The sequence below is a fragment of the Haemorhous mexicanus genome, chromosome 6 (genome assembly GCF_027477595.1).
Source record: "Haemorhous mexicanus isolate bHaeMex1 chromosome 6, bHaeMex1.pri, whole genome shotgun sequence".
Lineage (NCBI taxonomy): Eukaryota > Metazoa > Chordata > Aves > Passeriformes > Fringillidae > Haemorhous > Haemorhous mexicanus.
Window position 1 is genome coordinate 32,587,657 of NC_082346.1, and position 17,320 is coordinate 32,604,976.

The window sequence follows — 17,320 nt, forward strand, 5'->3', positions numbered from 1 at the left end:
GAACAAATGTCGTGAGCGTTATGGTCACCTTTGTCACATTTACTACTGCAGAAAGTAAGTCTTTGTGGAACTATTTCGTTAATTTTCAGTCCTGTCTCATCAGCTTATCTTGGGTTATGCCATACTTGTAATTGGGGCAAACACATTTACTTAACAACAATTCAGCTCTCTCGGAATTCGAAAGAGTATATCTCATTAATGTCACTTCTCAGGAGAACAATCACTCCTTGCTTAGCATCTGATCCCTATTTTGATGGATTTAACATTTTTCCTTAGGATAAGGTTATTTCTGATGGCCCTGTTATTTGCATCCAGACAGGTTGTTTGAATGCAAATAAATGTTTTATTTAGGCAGTGTGCAATGCTTCTCCAGACATGGTATTTAGCTTATGAGGGAGGTATTCCTAATTGAATCTTAAATTTATTGCATTCTATTAGCTAGTATATACAGCATATCTTGGCATGAAATCATTCATACCTATTACTTCTGTGTTAGGAAAATGATCATTTCTGATTAATATAAACAGCTTTGCTCTGTATTCAAAATCCATGTAATGAATTTACCAACATTGTACGATTTTCATCTTCTTCACTTCTAATGTGTAAGTTTATGTGAAGACTGATGGTAAGCATCTGCACCCAGTCTGTGCATTGATGAGTATGAAAATACTGTTACTGATCAGTATTTTTGCAGCATTTTAAATTTGTTCTTGTAGCATACAGCAGCACTTCATAAATTTTGTGTCATCCAAGTACTTACCTGAGCAGAAGTACCTTGAGCTGAAAATACGCTGTTACAGCCATTTTCTTTGGGACTACCTTGTCAGTAAGAGCTACTTGGCTCTGATGATAAACAGAATCTAGAATTATTTTTTTCCCCATGGAAAATAATGTTGGCATTTCCAGTTATACTGAATGCTATTTCACTCTTCTTCACAGTATGGGTGCTGTCAAGAATTTGAATTTGCTACTAGTTCTTTACAGTGTTCTAGACTGGAATCTGATTACACATGAGCTGTCCTCAAAAAGTATAAAGTTAATTTATATCCTCAAGGAACTTTAGATTGGCATTTGTCTCTTCAGATATTGTGAATTATGTATGTCCTCTGTGCTCATTTGGAGGAAAGCACAGTGAGCCTCCCATCTCCTATGCTTTGCTCTGCTTGTGCAGAACTTATGCTTCAAAACTCCAGTACAGTACTGCACATGCTGTGAACTACATAGGGATGTGCCAATGACAGGTAGCAAGGGTAGCAGCAATTTAGTGTGCTCAGATGCTAAATGATCCATAATGCAGCAAGTATGTTCAGTCAAAAATCCTTTGTGGTATTCCAGTAGGAGAGCAATGTTTGCAGCATCTAGATAATAATAAGAGTAACAACAATACCAGGTCCAGGTATAATGGTTCTCATTAGTATGTTGGATTTTCAAGAGACATCGGTCTCTCCTCAGTCTACAAATGAAGAAGCTGAGGAAGAAAGGGAAGAGTGATTTGCCCACATTTATAGAAGCAGAAATAGAACGTGTGCTACTAGGATTTTGTGCCCACTATGTGATATTTCTCTCTATCACTTGTCCCCCTGCAATGTACTGAAAGTTAGTTGAATGAGAAGCATAAAAGTGTAACCCACAGTCAGGTTAATTTAAGTGTCTGTTTCTTTGCCTTCTGCTGCAATCTACAAGTCCTAGCCCTAAATATTGGTTTCAGTCACTAAACAAATGTAGATTCCACTGCAAAAGAACCAAATGTATTGGTGCTTGTGCTAGTTGTGAACTAATACAGAGGAATACACAGTTTGTATTTCAGGAATACTTGTACTATAGTAAGAGGTTAGGAATGGAATTGAAGTCTGCAGTGGAATTTTTTCTTCCATGTGTACATTTTTTTTTCTTTTTTCCAACTGCATCTGATATCCAGGATGCTTTGCTTTATTCTTTTATTTTCTTACTAGAAATTTTCATCTGGGATGTTACTTAAAGCAGTCTGCTTGACTTACTGCCACTCTTTTGATTTCTTAAAATAAAAACCACAGTAAGCATCAGAAAACAGGACAATAAAGTATGAAATGAAAGATAAAAAGAAACATAAGGAATCAAAAGAGAGAATAGAACAGAAAAGATGAACATATACCAGGAATCACAAAGGAATAGAGATTGACCAGTAGGAATCGAGCTTCCTTTTGGGGAAGTTTACTAGAATTTGTGCTCTGTATTCCAGACTCTGGCCTTTTTTCCATTCTCTCCCCTGCTATTCTCCTTCAGTCACTCCTACAAGCTATCTCACCTACTCAGCTCACAGCAGAAATCATTGTTAGTCTTTGCAGAACACCTGAGAGGTGTGAAAAGCCTCTGCATGACTGGTGTGAGTTGTCCTGATATTGTCATACTTCTCAGCTGCCTGGGGGTATGTGAAGATCATTATTTATTCTTTACTGAAAGCTGATCATCAGGTTGAGAAGACAACAGAGTCTGCAGCTGTAAGAAACCCAGGAAGAACACACCCTGCCTTTACCTCTATGTGGCAAATTTGGGAATTGATAGTGGAATGCAGACTGGCAGAAAACATGGTAAGAAATTTAAGGAAAAGAAGGGACACAGTTGCACAGGAGGAGAAATATATCTTGGGAGGAAGGTACTATTGATGAAGAGAAAGAGGTACAGAGGAGACTTGAAGGGTTGTGAGAAGTGAGAAAAATAGCAATCTGCATCTAGAGAAAATGAGCCGGAAAATTAATCAGAGGAAAAGCTGAAAAACGGTGAGCATCTGTGGAGAAGGATCAGTTAGACAAAAAGAAGCAAAGATGGTAACAGAAAATAATTGGAATACAATACATCAGCTATTTTTCCTTCCCTGTAGAAAATATAGTGAAAAATATTACTGCAAAATTAGTATCTAAAATTGTTTATATAGGACAGAAAATGGGGACAAAACTCTCAAAGAGAAGTGATTTAAATAATTTGGCAGATCCCCTTCCCTCAATGCAGCAAATCCAAATGCTGGATTTGTCAAGAGAGGCTTTTTTTGTCCGAATGATACTGTGGTGGTATGTGTGTAGTAGGAAAATATATTAAGCACTTCTACTCTATTTGTTTTACCACTTCTCATATTACAGTCTTTATGATACAATCACAAGAAAACACAAGTATTATAGCACTAAGTACTAGTAAAATATAATTTAGGTGTTTGGCCCTATATGTGTGTCACAGATTATTTAAAATACTAAAATACTAGGATAATAATTTGAAATGAGAGTATAATTAATCTAGTGCACACATTTGGTATTGTTGATTAAATAATACTTTATTGTCTCCATTTCATGTGGAGGGCTGAAATAAGTTCTTGAGCATGTACTAAGATATCTTCTCGTAGCCCATTGCTATCTGCATTACCCCCATTTCTAAATGAATGGCTGTTAAGAGAGGAGGTGAGTGAAAAATAACACAACAATGGAAAATTAAAAATTATTCATGCACCTAACTCTATGTAGAGAGAGACAACAAGATCTTCAGACATAAAATGATGTGAGCACAGGAGAAATTAAGAAAGTTAAATGAGAACACATTTACATCATAAACTAAAGTACTTTTCCTCCAGGTCATGCAGATCACTTTAGGATCACCAGCTGGCAATTAGGACAATGAGCTGCACTCATTGTGTGCCACTGTCCAGCTATAAGGAAGACCACACAGTAATAGAATGTGCACAATAAAGGAGGCTGATTGAACAAGAGCTCATTCAAACTTTCATGACTTAGCAAAATGGAGAAGTGTGTGAAGGAGGATCATTAAAGCTTTTGTTCAAGACCCTGATTCAGTCACATGCAAAATGGTGATGAGTTTAGATGTAAATTAAGAGGCATCAATAAGTTCAGTGGCTTCTGTTTCTGTCATTCCTTGGCACGCATAGATAACAGTGTTTCATCACTAACAAGAAATGGAGAAATATAAACTAAGGAAACTGTGGACATTTATGAAGGCTTTCTTTAGGTGCCTTCTTGTTCCAGATGGACAGTCTGTAGAGATTTGTGCAGAAATGCAGGATGTCAGAAAGGGTGCTAATGCTAATCCTGACAGAACCTTGTGGAGAGTGCTTCAAAACAAGTCCACATTTTGCTTGAAACGTGAGCCTGGCAGACCTCATGCTTGAGGACACTGCAGACTGCTATCTGGAGATAAATTCAAGCTCAGACAAGGGGTTTTGGAAAGCCTTACATCACACTGGAAGAGGAGGTATGGACCAACATTATCTCTTTGAACTGGGCAGGTCTGCAGCCTCCTCAACCTTTCCACCATCCTGTATTTTATCTGTTTTGCAGTGGAGTTGCAATGGCTGCCATCTGCCAAACAAGTCAAACAGCAAGATCTTTCTAGAACAAACCTGCCACTGAACCCTGGAAGGTGAGATGTAATCACAGCAGGGAATGAGCACAGGGTATCTTCTAACAATATGGCCAAACAAATGCTGATCTATTGGCAATGAATACATAGTACACAGGAAATTTTGTTCTAAAGAACTAGCAACCCATGAAGTTTCAGCTTCTCTTATCTATTATTAAATTAGGAATAGCAATAGGAAAGTTAATAAATATCAGAAAAACTTTCATACCTGAAGTCAAATTTTTTTTCCACTTTTTTGCTTAATTGTATTTGACCTAATAAAAGCAGGAAAAAAGATTATGCCATTGCCAACAAACTGAGTAATAAGCCTTACCCTAGTAATGTCGTTATCTACCAGGATCAGTTTGAAATAGGTGCTATTTTAATCTCTTTTCTGTCTGCAGTAGAAACATTTATTGGTAAATTATGTAGTAAGCCTTGTTTTCAGGTGCAGGCACACTTGAGATATTTGAATGTTATGGACTGCACTTACATAGGGTACATCTGAACACAGCACACATCTGAGCACGTCACTTGAGGTGTAGATGTCGTTTGAGAAGTGATTGTGGTGAAGCCTTGTTCTTTGCTGTGGTGCAGATGCTTATACAGGAGACAGTTTTCATTTCCTTCTGCCATCTAATTTTTGCTTGCCTAATTTGTGCAACACCACCGCCAAAAAATCTGCTCCTTTTCTGCAAAAGCCAGGGTGCATATGGCAGTGCAGGAGATATAGAAAAGACAGATTTCTGGTGCCAGGACATACTGCTGATTTTGGGCAGAAAGGAAACATTGAGTGAGCCTCACACTATATGATTCCTTCACATACTGGGAGTCTAAATCAAAGCTATCTGTATGTAGATCCTTCAGCATTCAAGGAAACCACTGGCACTTCAGTCACTGAATATTCATGCACTTTTGCTTGATTGCCATCTTTGTGAACCCAAAGGGTTATTGCTGAAATGGTCTTTCCAAAGCCCTGAACATCTATCTGAAAAACCAAAGTCTGGAAACTACAATCTGTGTTCTACAGTAAACCTGCAAATGTTTTCCAATAGCATATTTTCTGAAGACAAAAAATATGACATATTTTGCTTTTCAAAGTCAGCAGCAGAAACTGGATATATTAGATTCATTTTCCAAACATACCTACCTAGTTTTCGTGTTGTCTGTGCTTTTGCTCTTCTGTTTTTGTTCCTATTTTGAAACTGAGATAAGATCTTTGCTCTCCACCCATCCAGATTTTGACACCAGTCCCTATCAAAATCTGTCTTCTTTCGAGTAGCTGAGGTAGGGGGACCTGTAAGTCTCCCGTGTGCAGAGAGATTTCTGTCTAAACAGGAAGGGAACAGGGAGGATGTAGTAATACAAAAGAAGATCCAAACTTAAACCCCAACAATAAAGAAGACCACACAGTAACAGCATGTGGACAAAAAAGGGGGTTGACTGAACAAGAGCTCATGCATACTTTCTTGATTTATCAAAATGGAGAAGTGTGTGAAGAAAGATCATTAAAGTAGAGACATCAATAGTGAGCAACAGCCAGCACTTCAAGTATTGAAACTCTGCTGGAGCTGAAGTATGACTGGAAAAAATAAGACATCTATTCTGTAAAGAAAAATAGAGATTCTAGTTCTGGACCTTGACTTTATTATATTGAATCACTAGTGACAATGGCTGTACACACAGGAGCTGACGTTCATGTCAGGTCAGCTTATGTCCAGAAATTGGTAAAGGATCTAGTCTTTGACGACAGAAGAATGGTGGCTCTGTAGGTATAGTTGAAGCAGGAAAATATCAGCTAAATAATTTTATAGCCCCCTTACTTACTTTCTCACATTCTCTGCATTCTTGTCTCTACAATGCCTTTATTCTACTGTCTTATTTCTTGAGAGTCCTATATCCCAATCTTGCTATCAGCTTTCAGCTTCTGATATACTTAGAGAAAGGTTTATTAAGTATTAGTAGTGATTTTCTGTCTGTATGAATGTGGGTACCATTGGCCTGAAATGATTACTGGAGTGGGGTGTGCTTTAAATTTGTTTCTCCAAACTTTATGGTGTTAGTGCAGAGACAAAGAGCGAGTGTAAATATGAGTTCTGTAGAGGCCCAGAGAAGCTGGCTTTCATCCTGGGGTCACAAAGTCTGTTAATAAAGTCACCCTTAAAATAAGAAAAACAGTGTATGGAAATGGGAAAGACGTTCATATTTCTTATTTAATCTTCAAAGAAAAATTTAACACTTCTTGGTGCTAACTCACCTGGGAAGTTCCACATATTTCATGTGGGATGGCCACTGTGAGAGTTTCCAGATGTTTTTCATACTTTCCTATGGGAACATGTCAGCATCACATTAGGCATTTGTGTACAGGGATTGACAGCACAGGGATCAGTGATCACACAGTTGGGTCAGTTGTGGACAAATGGGTTCTGTTTTTGATTAACCTGAATAAAAAAATAAGAGCTCCACCAATGCTGACATTTGCCACATGATTTATCAGAGACTACCAACAGATATCATAGTAATGTGGCTTGGTGGCCCTAGAGCTTATCTGCTGGGTTGCTGAGGAGAGAGGAGAATGTGGAATAATGAAACAGAAGTATGCATAAATGAAAAGAAGGGAAGGAAGTTGAATAAGAATAAAGGATGATTGCAAATCGCTCTTCGTGTGTAATACAAAACATTGGATACCTGATTGCTGTGGTCAGAAACCTCTTGACTACTATTATCAATAATTTCTAGTATAAACATGATGGAAGAGACACTGTTCTGATGATTCTCTGTCTTTCCAGCATTGCTGTGATGTTAATGGTTTTGAACCAGGATCTTGCTGAGTGCTGTACTAAAACAGACTGGAAAAATATCCCAGGTAATTTAGGTGTGAGACATGAAATTACAGAAAGAGAAAAATGAGAAAATGCAAGTAGAATAAGTTGATAGTATAACCATATGATTAAGTTGATAATGAAATCACATGTTACATAGCATTGTCAGAGCTTGGTTTTTACAGGCAACAGAAAAAAGTGTCCTAAGAAGGAATTTGAGGGAGGACAGTGCATTAAATTTCTGTATGTCTAGTAGAATCTCCTCCCAAATGTGAGACACAGTATGTAAAAAAGATCAAAAGCTACTTCTAAATTTTATTTTAGTTTAAATGAATCAGTAATGGAGCTATTTTCTTGGGTTGATTGGTTAGGGAAGCTGCCTTCTTTGTAGTAAATGAGGTCTGATAAATAAAGCAGGAATAATTCATAAAGTATCCTGAAAAAGGAGACTCACAGCTCATTAACATTCTGCAGGTGTATCAGCAATGCAAGATTTAATTAATCAAGGTGAGACCAAAGGATGTCGTAATTATCACAAAGGGAGGGATTGAAATACTGTGAAAAACACTGTTGGGGTACAGCATGTAAATAGAATTCACATATTTTAGACATGTTGTGAATGCAGAGTTGTAGGAGTGTAGGCTGTTGCCAGAGTCCTGCAGGGCTTTGGCCAGTGCTGGTTGACAGGCAGGGAGGGTAGTTACACTGCAAGGGTAGGAGAATCTGCAAGTGGTGAGAATCTGCCATTGGTGGCTCACAACCTTAATGAGGTAGCGCAGAACCATAATTTTTTCATCTGCAACAGTTCTAGCTGCTGCTGCAGGAAGGAGTAGGGCCTCACAAGGGAAAATGAAAACATAAATCTTTGTCCTTCTCTAATCTGCAGCATTGCTATTGCTGGGTTTCTGAACTATTGCCTTTAAAATGTGAGCAGAGTGAGTCTATAGGAGAAGGGAAATTTATCTGTATGTGTGTAGTTAACACAGAAAAGCAATAGTGACAATAACTGAATGAGGAGTACCTGTTGAGCTGAGGGAGAAAAAGAAAAATTGTAATAATTGCAAGTAATTTTATCTTTAGCATGCTAAATGCTTTTATTTCAAGGACTTTTTACCTGGACAAACTTTCTCTTGAAGATGGGAGTAGAAGTAAAAAAAAACAGTCCTTTGCTAAGAAGTCTCTGAATGCCATCCATAATGGGCATCTGACTGCCCTGTACCTGTGTCCTCTGCTGTGTCTGCTAGTGATGGGCTTGGGAGGAGCTTGGGCCAGGTGTTCTTTGGGTTTGCCCACCCAACATCCTCTTTGTGATCGTTACTGTGTCTGCTTTTTATCCCAGTCCTTAACAAAGGAGTGTTAACTTGGCTTTTTTTTGTTAGTGTTGTTTTAGTTGGGGGATTTTGTTTGTTTTTATTTTAGTTTTTCTTTGTTTGTTTTTGTGTGTATTTTTTGTTTTGGTTTGGTTTGCTTTTGGTTTTTGGTCTTTGTTTTAAACTAACCCTAGACACCCCCTCTTAAAAAAAATCCAGTTAATGGAGAAAGCTGCAGCATGACTCCTTTGCAAAGCAGACTGCCAAGAGCACATGAAATCCTATCTTTTGCTCTGTTCTCTGGCTTTTCATAGCACATCGGGCAAATTGATTGGATTCGGTCATTAGGGAGTAAATTACAGAAAGTCAGTCATGGATGTACGGTGTCAACTATCTTTTAGTTAGATGGGCTCAAGTACCATTGCATCTGCATGTGTGCCTCTCCCCTCCGAAGACTGGCAGGTAAATAGCTCTCAGGCCATTTTTATTTTCATTATTCAGTATCTTTAGTGGTGAATAGCTACCTAGCTCTGACACAAAAGTCCTGGCAGGCAGCGCGGTACACCACAACCAACCTGCTGTCATCAGCACTGGCTCCAGTTCACTCGCCCACACAATTCCCCGAGCTCATTCTCTTGAGTGCAGCCATGCCCCAAGCCACAAAGCTCTGCAGAGCCACATCCCTGGAGACTGATCACCAGCCTTGACCATGAACAAGCCTGTTCCAGCAGCTTCATCCAAATACAAGAAAGCTATAGGAAAATATTAAGCCCAATTATTTTTTTTCTCTGCAGTATCTCCATGAATAGAAGAGGATGGTCTTGGTTGTCTGGCAGTTCTCCAAAGCAGTGCAACAGCATCCTGAAATGAGCATAGCTGAAGAGGCTATCAGCAACAGCAAGAAACCTAGCTGGCAAGAAACCACAAGAAAATATCAGGCATAATAAGGTAAAGTATCAATATTACAGTGTGGCTGTCAAACCACCAAAGCAGGTCTTTCCACAAAACACAGAACAGATCCTCAGTGGAGGTAATCACTGCAGTCTCCATTATCAGATTGAACTGAAGGCAACTAAATTCCAGGAAGATACCCATTTACCAGGAGCAAGAACTGCATAGGGATTGCTCGAAATTGAGTGGAAGTGAATTAAAACAGCTAAGGAAATTTAACACAGATAAAAGTAAAGTTATTCATATGAGGAAATTATTTTCTTAAACTGTAATTATAATTACTGTTCCCAGGTTGGATACTACCAACAAAGCATGAGAATTTAAGGTCATCTCTTTTAAGAAAATAAGAGTATTGCCAATAAAGATTTTTAAGATCCATAAAAATAGATCAGTCAGAAGTACTGAAGAACAAAAAATATTAGGAAATAGAGAACAAACAGAAGTCACCATGATGTGGTTAGTATGAGATAGTGGTGTCTTTTAATATGTATGCAGTTCTGATCTCCTTGTTTCTGACAGAATACAATAAACCTGATGATGGTGAAAGAGGAGTAACAGAGACAGGTATGCGGTTTAGGGATGACAGTGACAGTGCTGCACTGGTTGCTGGACTTGATTTTGAAGGTCTACTCCAACCTTGATGGTTCCATGAATCTGTGAGAGATCATCCAATTTACAGACACTTAATATGGTCTGTGACCACAAAGGGAAGACTACATAGATTAGGACATTCAATTCAGAAGATAGTCATCTATAAAATTATGGGTGGCAAAGTGAAGGTGACTTCTCTTTGTCTGCTCCAACAAAAAAACTAAGAGGCATCAAACAAAAGTAGGAGATGGCGGATTCAGAATGAAACAGAGGAGATGCTGCTTCACACTGTGAAAATGTGGGAGCTTATGCCACAAACATTGAGTAGTATTTGGAAGCTGGAAAATTATCTCCTTGCCATGCATTTATACTTCTCTGGAGTTGTGAACCATTGGCCAGTATTTTGCAGAGGTCCAATCTGGAAAAAAAAAAAAACTTCTAAAAGTGCACAGACCACATAGTGCAAGGATGATTCTGGCATTATGTTGTTTCCTTCATAGCAGTTTCTTACACAGAAGCTTCTTCTGCTAGTATCAGTCATTGCCAGTGTAGGGAGATGTGTTTGAAAATGTCCATGTTGGCTTCTTGGCTCAAGGTCTGGTCTGTACATGGTCACAAAATTGGGGCCCCCTTAGTCATTTTGAAAAGTTGTGCTGGTTGGACCACTAAGTCACTGGTTACTTTGCCACAACAGACAGACCTAAATAGGAAAGGCTCTTGTCAGACACATTAATGTGTTATATTGTCTTGGGCCACAGTAATAGCTGCATGAGGAGAATGCCAGGTACCGACAAAAACCACTTTGCATGCTTCCTTGTCAGTCCAGTGGGGGAGTTTTTTGTGTGCTAATATATATGTGTGTATATATATTTATATATAGACTTACCTTTCATTTTATCTTACACTTTTCTTGAAGTAACTTTATTTTTCAGTCCCTGGTTATCAAGGTCAGGGTAATACCTTTGTCTTGTGTGGTATGCTCAGATAATCTGCACAGTTAGTAGAGTACAATAAGGTTTCAGTTTTGCTTGTGAATTAACTCTGCAAAAATTACTTGGTTGCTTGCATTTTTAAACACAAATTGGATCCAGAGCTACTGAGCCTCTGTGCACCACCTTTTGAAGGCTTTCTATTCCAAGAACTTTATCAGCTTGTGTGTGATATTGCACAAATGCAAAGAGCAAGTCTTAATTGAATGCTGAATATGAGTCACTGAGCCCTTCCAGAAAACATGCAGCTAGCAGCAGCTCATGAGGTTGTAACATTTGCAAAATGTGCAGGCTTTTCCTCCCCACAAATTACCCAAGATTTTCCTGCATTTCAATGCTGACTTTAAATCCAGCATGACAACTCATCTCTCTGAGTGGAGGCTAGGATAGATTTACTAGAAAACAACAGTCAAGTTTGAAAGAAAAAAAACAACCAAACAAAAAAACCCCTTAAGAAAACACACAAGAAACATCAGTGGGGTTTTTTTCACTTGGAGTAAATATGGAAATCCAGCTGCTGATAGTATCATGCTGAAAATGCTGTGCTTTGTCTCTTGAGACCAGCTGGCACTAGGAAGGAGAATTGTTATAGCTGCTAGAGATCATGTTCTTTGTCATGAGGATAAGGCACTTAATTGCAACTTACGGACCAAATACAGGTATGGGAAGCTGTACCTTGTTCTACAGATTGCTGCTTTAATGACCACCAGCTGCTACAGCTGTTCTGCCCATGCAAACCCTTTGTCATCAATAGTTGTGACTTTGATTGCCCTCTCCTAGAGGAGTCTCTGCTTTTTTTAGTACATGCAGAAATGCTCTTCCATGTCTAACCTGTAGTCCTTAGGTTTCACCTTTTACATGGGAATATTGGCTGGCTTTAGAATCAAGAAGGAGGCTACTGTAGATATAAAGCATTCAAGCAAAAAATTTTTTACCTGGAATTTTGGGAAATGTAAAAAATACCCTCACAAAAGAAATATTAAGCTGGGAATATATTCCTGAATTCATTTGGGATGAAAGTCTATCAGAAATATTTGGGAAGTGCCAGCAAATATGACAGATCATTTTCAAGCTTTTTTTCCCCCCGATACTAAAAACTGACTTCAATTTGCCACCTAAGGCAAAATAAAGGTTTTGGCAAATTTTGTGCTTGAGCATTTCAACATCTACTCTCTTGTTATTCTTAGTTTCCTGTCAGGTAAGAGTATAAGAATCATTAATTGTCAGCCCCAACTTTTTCTTGATAACATAGCCTGATTTGGGCTCTGACTCCTCATTTGCTCTGACTCCTCTGAGGGAACAGAGGTGGGAGAGTGTGAAAATGTCAAAGTTCTATATCTAAATGTATCAAATGCATGTACTCAAGGAGTAGACTCTTGCCTTTAAAACAACAATTGAACTTGAACTGCGAGTGAGTCTTTATGTTATTGGTGTCCTTTATAAACTTCTGATTTTCATTACACATGCTGCTATAATAACCCTTAACTACATTATAATAATCCTTTGGTTTATAATGCGCAACGTTCGGCATTATTTCTCAGAGATGAGTTAACCCACCTCTCTCTTCCTTCTGTGGTTTAAAATATTAGTACAGTAAAAATAGGCATCCATGAATTTAATTTGGTACTACCCTGCTGCTACACAGAGAGATCACAAATGTGGACACGTAGTCCAGAACAAAAAACCTCTGATCAGCAAGTTGTGTTCCTGTTTCTCTGAACAATCAATCCGTGGATTGCCTCCAAACACAGTGTATGCCTACCTGCCTCCAACCTTTGCAATGGCCCACACAGGGAGTTTCACAGCAAACAGAGTTTGGTTTTAAAACCAGCCTAGAGGGATGCTCTCTGCAGTTATCATAGAACTACAGTTCTGGTCCACCATGACAGTCAGGATTTAAATTTTCTGTGCTCTCCCTGACTAAGTCTTCAAAAAATATTATAGATAAATGCTCTGGCTTCACAAATGCAGTTGGTGGGATAGCATTTTACTCATGAAGTCCAAGAAATAAGGTGTTGTAGGGCACTGCTATGGTCTTAATCCCAGATGAAATGTGAAGCTACCAAAATACACAGTCTGGTGGGAGCTGAAAAGTCCTTGTCTCATGGGGATAAAAAAGAAAAAGAACACTTTGTCAAATTCCAGACAGTGCAGCACAAGAGCTGTTTGTAAATGCTACGCAATTTATATGGGGAAACTAAGTATTCTCCAGCTTTCATTAGTCTGATTGCAACCCCACCCCACCTGCTAATGCTGCTTCTGTTTTGTCCTTTGGGAGGTGTGAGAGAGAGCTCACTCTGTAGTTTGAGTTCACTCATGACGCTGTACATGAGGGAAGGCCCTAGATTGGACATACTATTTCTCTTCCTCCCTACACTCTTCCCCCACCCCAAGTACCCTCTTAAATCACAGCTTTTTTTGTTTCAAACAACCAGGCTGAACAAGTGAAATTTTAAATAATGATTGAGGATTTTTTTTATTCATTTAAGTTTCAATATCATTACAGAAAATGTTATGGTACAGAGTTGTTTAACATTAGTTTTATTTCTTTGCTCATTTAATTTCCACACGAATGCTGGTAACACTAATATCTGTACAAGATCAGTCTTTGATTTTTTTAGTTTTTAGTTCTGTACATTTTTAAATGTATTGGTTAAAAAGGCTGTCAGCACTTAAGGAAGCAATTTTTTTGTTTGTTGAAATAAAAGGTATCCAGTTACTGCCCAAGAGTACTGAGCTGGGTGGCTGCTGGGACAAGAGACATCCCTGAATGCGCGGCGAGGCGGGAAAACCTCGGGGCTTCATTGGGTTCCCAGGGCAGCCACTCTGCTTTTGGCACTGTGCACATCAACACGAGATACAAGATAAAGAACAAGCAGAAGCTCTCTGTGAAGCGGTTATGAAGCATACTAATAAGGGAAATCCAAGTGTTGTCTACGCTAGTATAAATAAGCAGACAGCCTTGTTTTAAGAGCGTAAGTAGTTGTATCTTAAAGATGAGAAAAAACACAAGTTCTGCAGGCACCTACTGCTGTCTACTAAAAGCTACCGCTATTAGAACTAGCATTGAACACACAAAGCAATTGCAAGAAAAGGAAAAAGTTGCTTTGATATAATCAGAATAAATTTCTTTGTTAAGATTTGTTTTAAAGTTTTTTTTTAAAAGATATTTATTTAAATTCCATTTGAAATATATTTCAAGATGTTGACTATACTGATCAACTTTTATCCAAATCGGAAAAACTAGCTGTGCCGTTGCATATTACAGGATACAGTCAATGATATGTGGACATGCATCAAAGCTTCGCTCTTGCTGGTGACATCATAGCCTCCCAATGACCATGACATCCACCACCTCCCCCTTGTGAAGCTCCACATACTGCTCTGTCTTTGGAGGTAGCATCAACAGTCCATTGGCACTGCGCATACTCATCAGACGACTGCTCATCTGATTCCCTACAGGAGAGAGGCAGAACAATTTCAGTGGAGTCTTCAGTTAGTTCCAAATGCTGCAACATGGTACAACAAACAAAAGCTGTTATGATGAAAATGTTTATGTGGCTAACTTATTCATGGAGCTTGGGTTTTGCTGTTCCAAGGTAGATGGAAACAGAGAACTCTGTGGAGATTTAGTCAGCCTCTCACCGCATTGGCTCTCAAAACCATCATTCTCTTTGCTGATTGTTTTACTCTCCAGCCTTCCACAATATCTGTACCATGTATCTTGTCTTAGTAAATTGCTAATCCTATCAAAATTACTTTATTTTTCAATTTGTACACCTATTTCAGTTATACAAACATTAAAATCAGCACAGTCTAGAATGTTTTTAATATCCTGTTCTAGAATAAATTTGATTAACTCTATTCTCTCTGAATAGAATAATTTAGGCTGGAAAAAACCTCCAAGATCATCAAGTCCAACCTTTGACAGAACAGCACTATTTCAACTAAACCATAGCACTAAGTGCCATGTCCAGTTGTTTCTTGAACTCTTCCAGGGATGATGACTCCACCACTTCCCTCGGCAGCCTGTTCCGATGTTCAACAGCCCTTTCAAGAGGAAATTCTTCTAGATGCCCAACCTGAGCCCCCACTAGTGCAGCTTGAGGCCATTTCCTCTTCTCCTGTCACTTGTTGCTCCCCACCACTTGGCTACAACTTCCTTTCAGGTGGTTGTAGAGAGTGATAAGATCTCCTGTCATTCTCCTTTCTCCAGGCTAAACACCCCCGGCTCCCTCAGCCACTCCTCACAGAGCTTGTTCTCCAAACCCTTCCCCGGGTTCACTGCCTGTCTCTGGAAATTCTCCAGCACCTCAACGACTTTCTTGTAATGAGGGCCAAGAACTGAACTAGTATTTTCCCTGTGGAGCCTCACATATACGCTTTTTGTTGAACAATTTGGATGTAGCAAAATGACAGTTGTTTAAGGACCTAAATCTCATGCAATAGTGTGACAGCTTTCTAGCAGTACATAGCTGAACCAGTATTCAAATCTAGCATTTACCTTAACTGCAGCTGAGTATTCAGAAGTATTCCTAGGTGGCAAACATGACTAATAAATCCTTAGTTGGCTTTAAGAGAACATCTAGAGCCTCTGCTATCTTTGCTTCTTTTCCAGTTCAGCTAAAATCACACTTCTTTTATTTGTATCGCTCCTACCTCTGCCCCAACTTGTGTTTGTTTAGTACATGCACAACAGCAAAAGGAAGCAAGTGTGCCTGGCTGCAAGTAAGCTTAGTGGATGTTTAAAAAAAGGAATGTATGCACATATGCAAGCATACACAGGTAGTGTTTATGTGTATAAGGCAGGTTATTCAAATAAAGGATGTTTTAATGGTTAAACTGACAAGCCATATCAGCACTGAATTTTGTACTAATGTATGTGTATGCATGTGCACAAATGTGTGAGTAAATTGGGCTGCATAAAGTAGGTTCTATGAAAAACCATGTGCACACTCTTGTTCCCAGACACATCTTCAGGAAGGCAAGGCTGTGTGTGAGTGTCTGTCAGTCTGTGTGACTGGCACTGACCTGTACTCTGTGCCCAAGGTAGTGGTTCTTGGTGATGCCAAGTCAGAATGCACCGATGATATTCTGGGCGGGGGTCCAATTTTACATCACATGATAACTGTAGGATTAAAAGAGAAAGGATGAACATGTCATGCATTCACATTGCACTGTCTAAAATAATGAAATAATCTGCTCAATTGTTTTTCCTTAAAAAAAGTCTTTTCAAAAACTTGCATTTCGAGGTCAGATGGTGTCTAGTGCAAGATTAAAAGCTGTAGAAGGCAGAGACTGCAGTATTTAAGAGACTGCAGTATTTAAGGAAATACAACTGTGATATTACAATATCAAAGTATCTGGAGGAGTCTACGTGCATTAAGTGGATATTCCAAAACTGTTCCTTTACTGAGAGTTTACAGATAGTATTTCTCTAGGAAAAAAGCCTGGTCTCTTTGGATTACATTGCAGAAAGATAAAAATGGTATTTGCATTCAAAATCCCGCTAGCTCTGACAAAAGGAAAATGGCCAATCTTTGAAATGAAAAGACATACTGGCGATGGCTCATAATAGAAAATACATGCAAAAGTGAAGGTCACTGCAAATTGCTCTCTCTTTTAGAATATTTTAGCTGTGAGATAAAATCTGGATGCTTGAGGAAGGGCAAAAGAGAGACAAGGGATAAGCTGTAAGAGAAAAGTGCATAGCCAAGAACACTAAGAAAACTACAAAAGTTGATGCATGCCTTGTACTTTATTTGAATCAAAAACAGAAGAAGAAGACATTTTAATAACATGCCTTGAATCTATATTAAATACAGTTACACTATCCATGATTTATTAGTAAAGTTAGAAGAGTTTAAGGAATTTATATTGCTTTGGGTGGGGGTCATGTGGGTTTCTTCTATAAATAACTCAACAAAAAGGCTTTAAAGTTTGTATTTTCTATTGCTAATACAGAACTATCTGTTCTAGATATTTGCAGATTACTCTGCATTTTTTACCACAGCCTAAAACAAATATCTTTTTTAAACAGGAGATCGTCCTTGCTGCCTCATTGGCAAATGGCTGCCTCTGCATCTATATATCTCACTCCATTAGATGGCAATCTAACTCTAAAAAATTATGGGACTGAGTATTACCATTAAGAGAGACTGAGAATGTGCCTCTATTTGTGTGAACGTCCTTCCGCTGCCAGAACTAGTCTAGGGCTCAGATTCCACAAACACAAGTCTTTCAGAGCCCAAAGAGCTGTACTTCAACATCTTGAGAGAAT

General features: G+C 38.7%; 1 protein-coding gene across 21 annotated transcripts in view; it reads right to left on the reverse strand.

Moving 5' to 3' along the window:
* Positions 1 to 13,490: 13,490 nt before the first annotated feature.
* Positions 13,491 to 17,320, reverse strand: part of GPHN (gephyrin) — a 271,793-nt gene continuing 267,963 nt past the window's right edge. For all 21 annotated transcript variants that reach the window (XM_059849766.1, XM_059849764.1, XM_059849761.1 and 18 more), the window contains 2 exons: positions 16,072 to 16,168; positions 13,491 to 14,496 (listed from right to left, as the gene is read on the reverse strand). In XM_059849766.1, the coding sequence (XP_059705749.1) occupies positions 14,363 to 14,496; positions 16,072 to 16,168 (231 nt within the window). In that variant the 3' untranslated portion in view covers positions 13,491 to 14,362. The remainder of the gene's footprint in view (positions 14,497 to 16,071; positions 16,169 to 17,320) is intronic.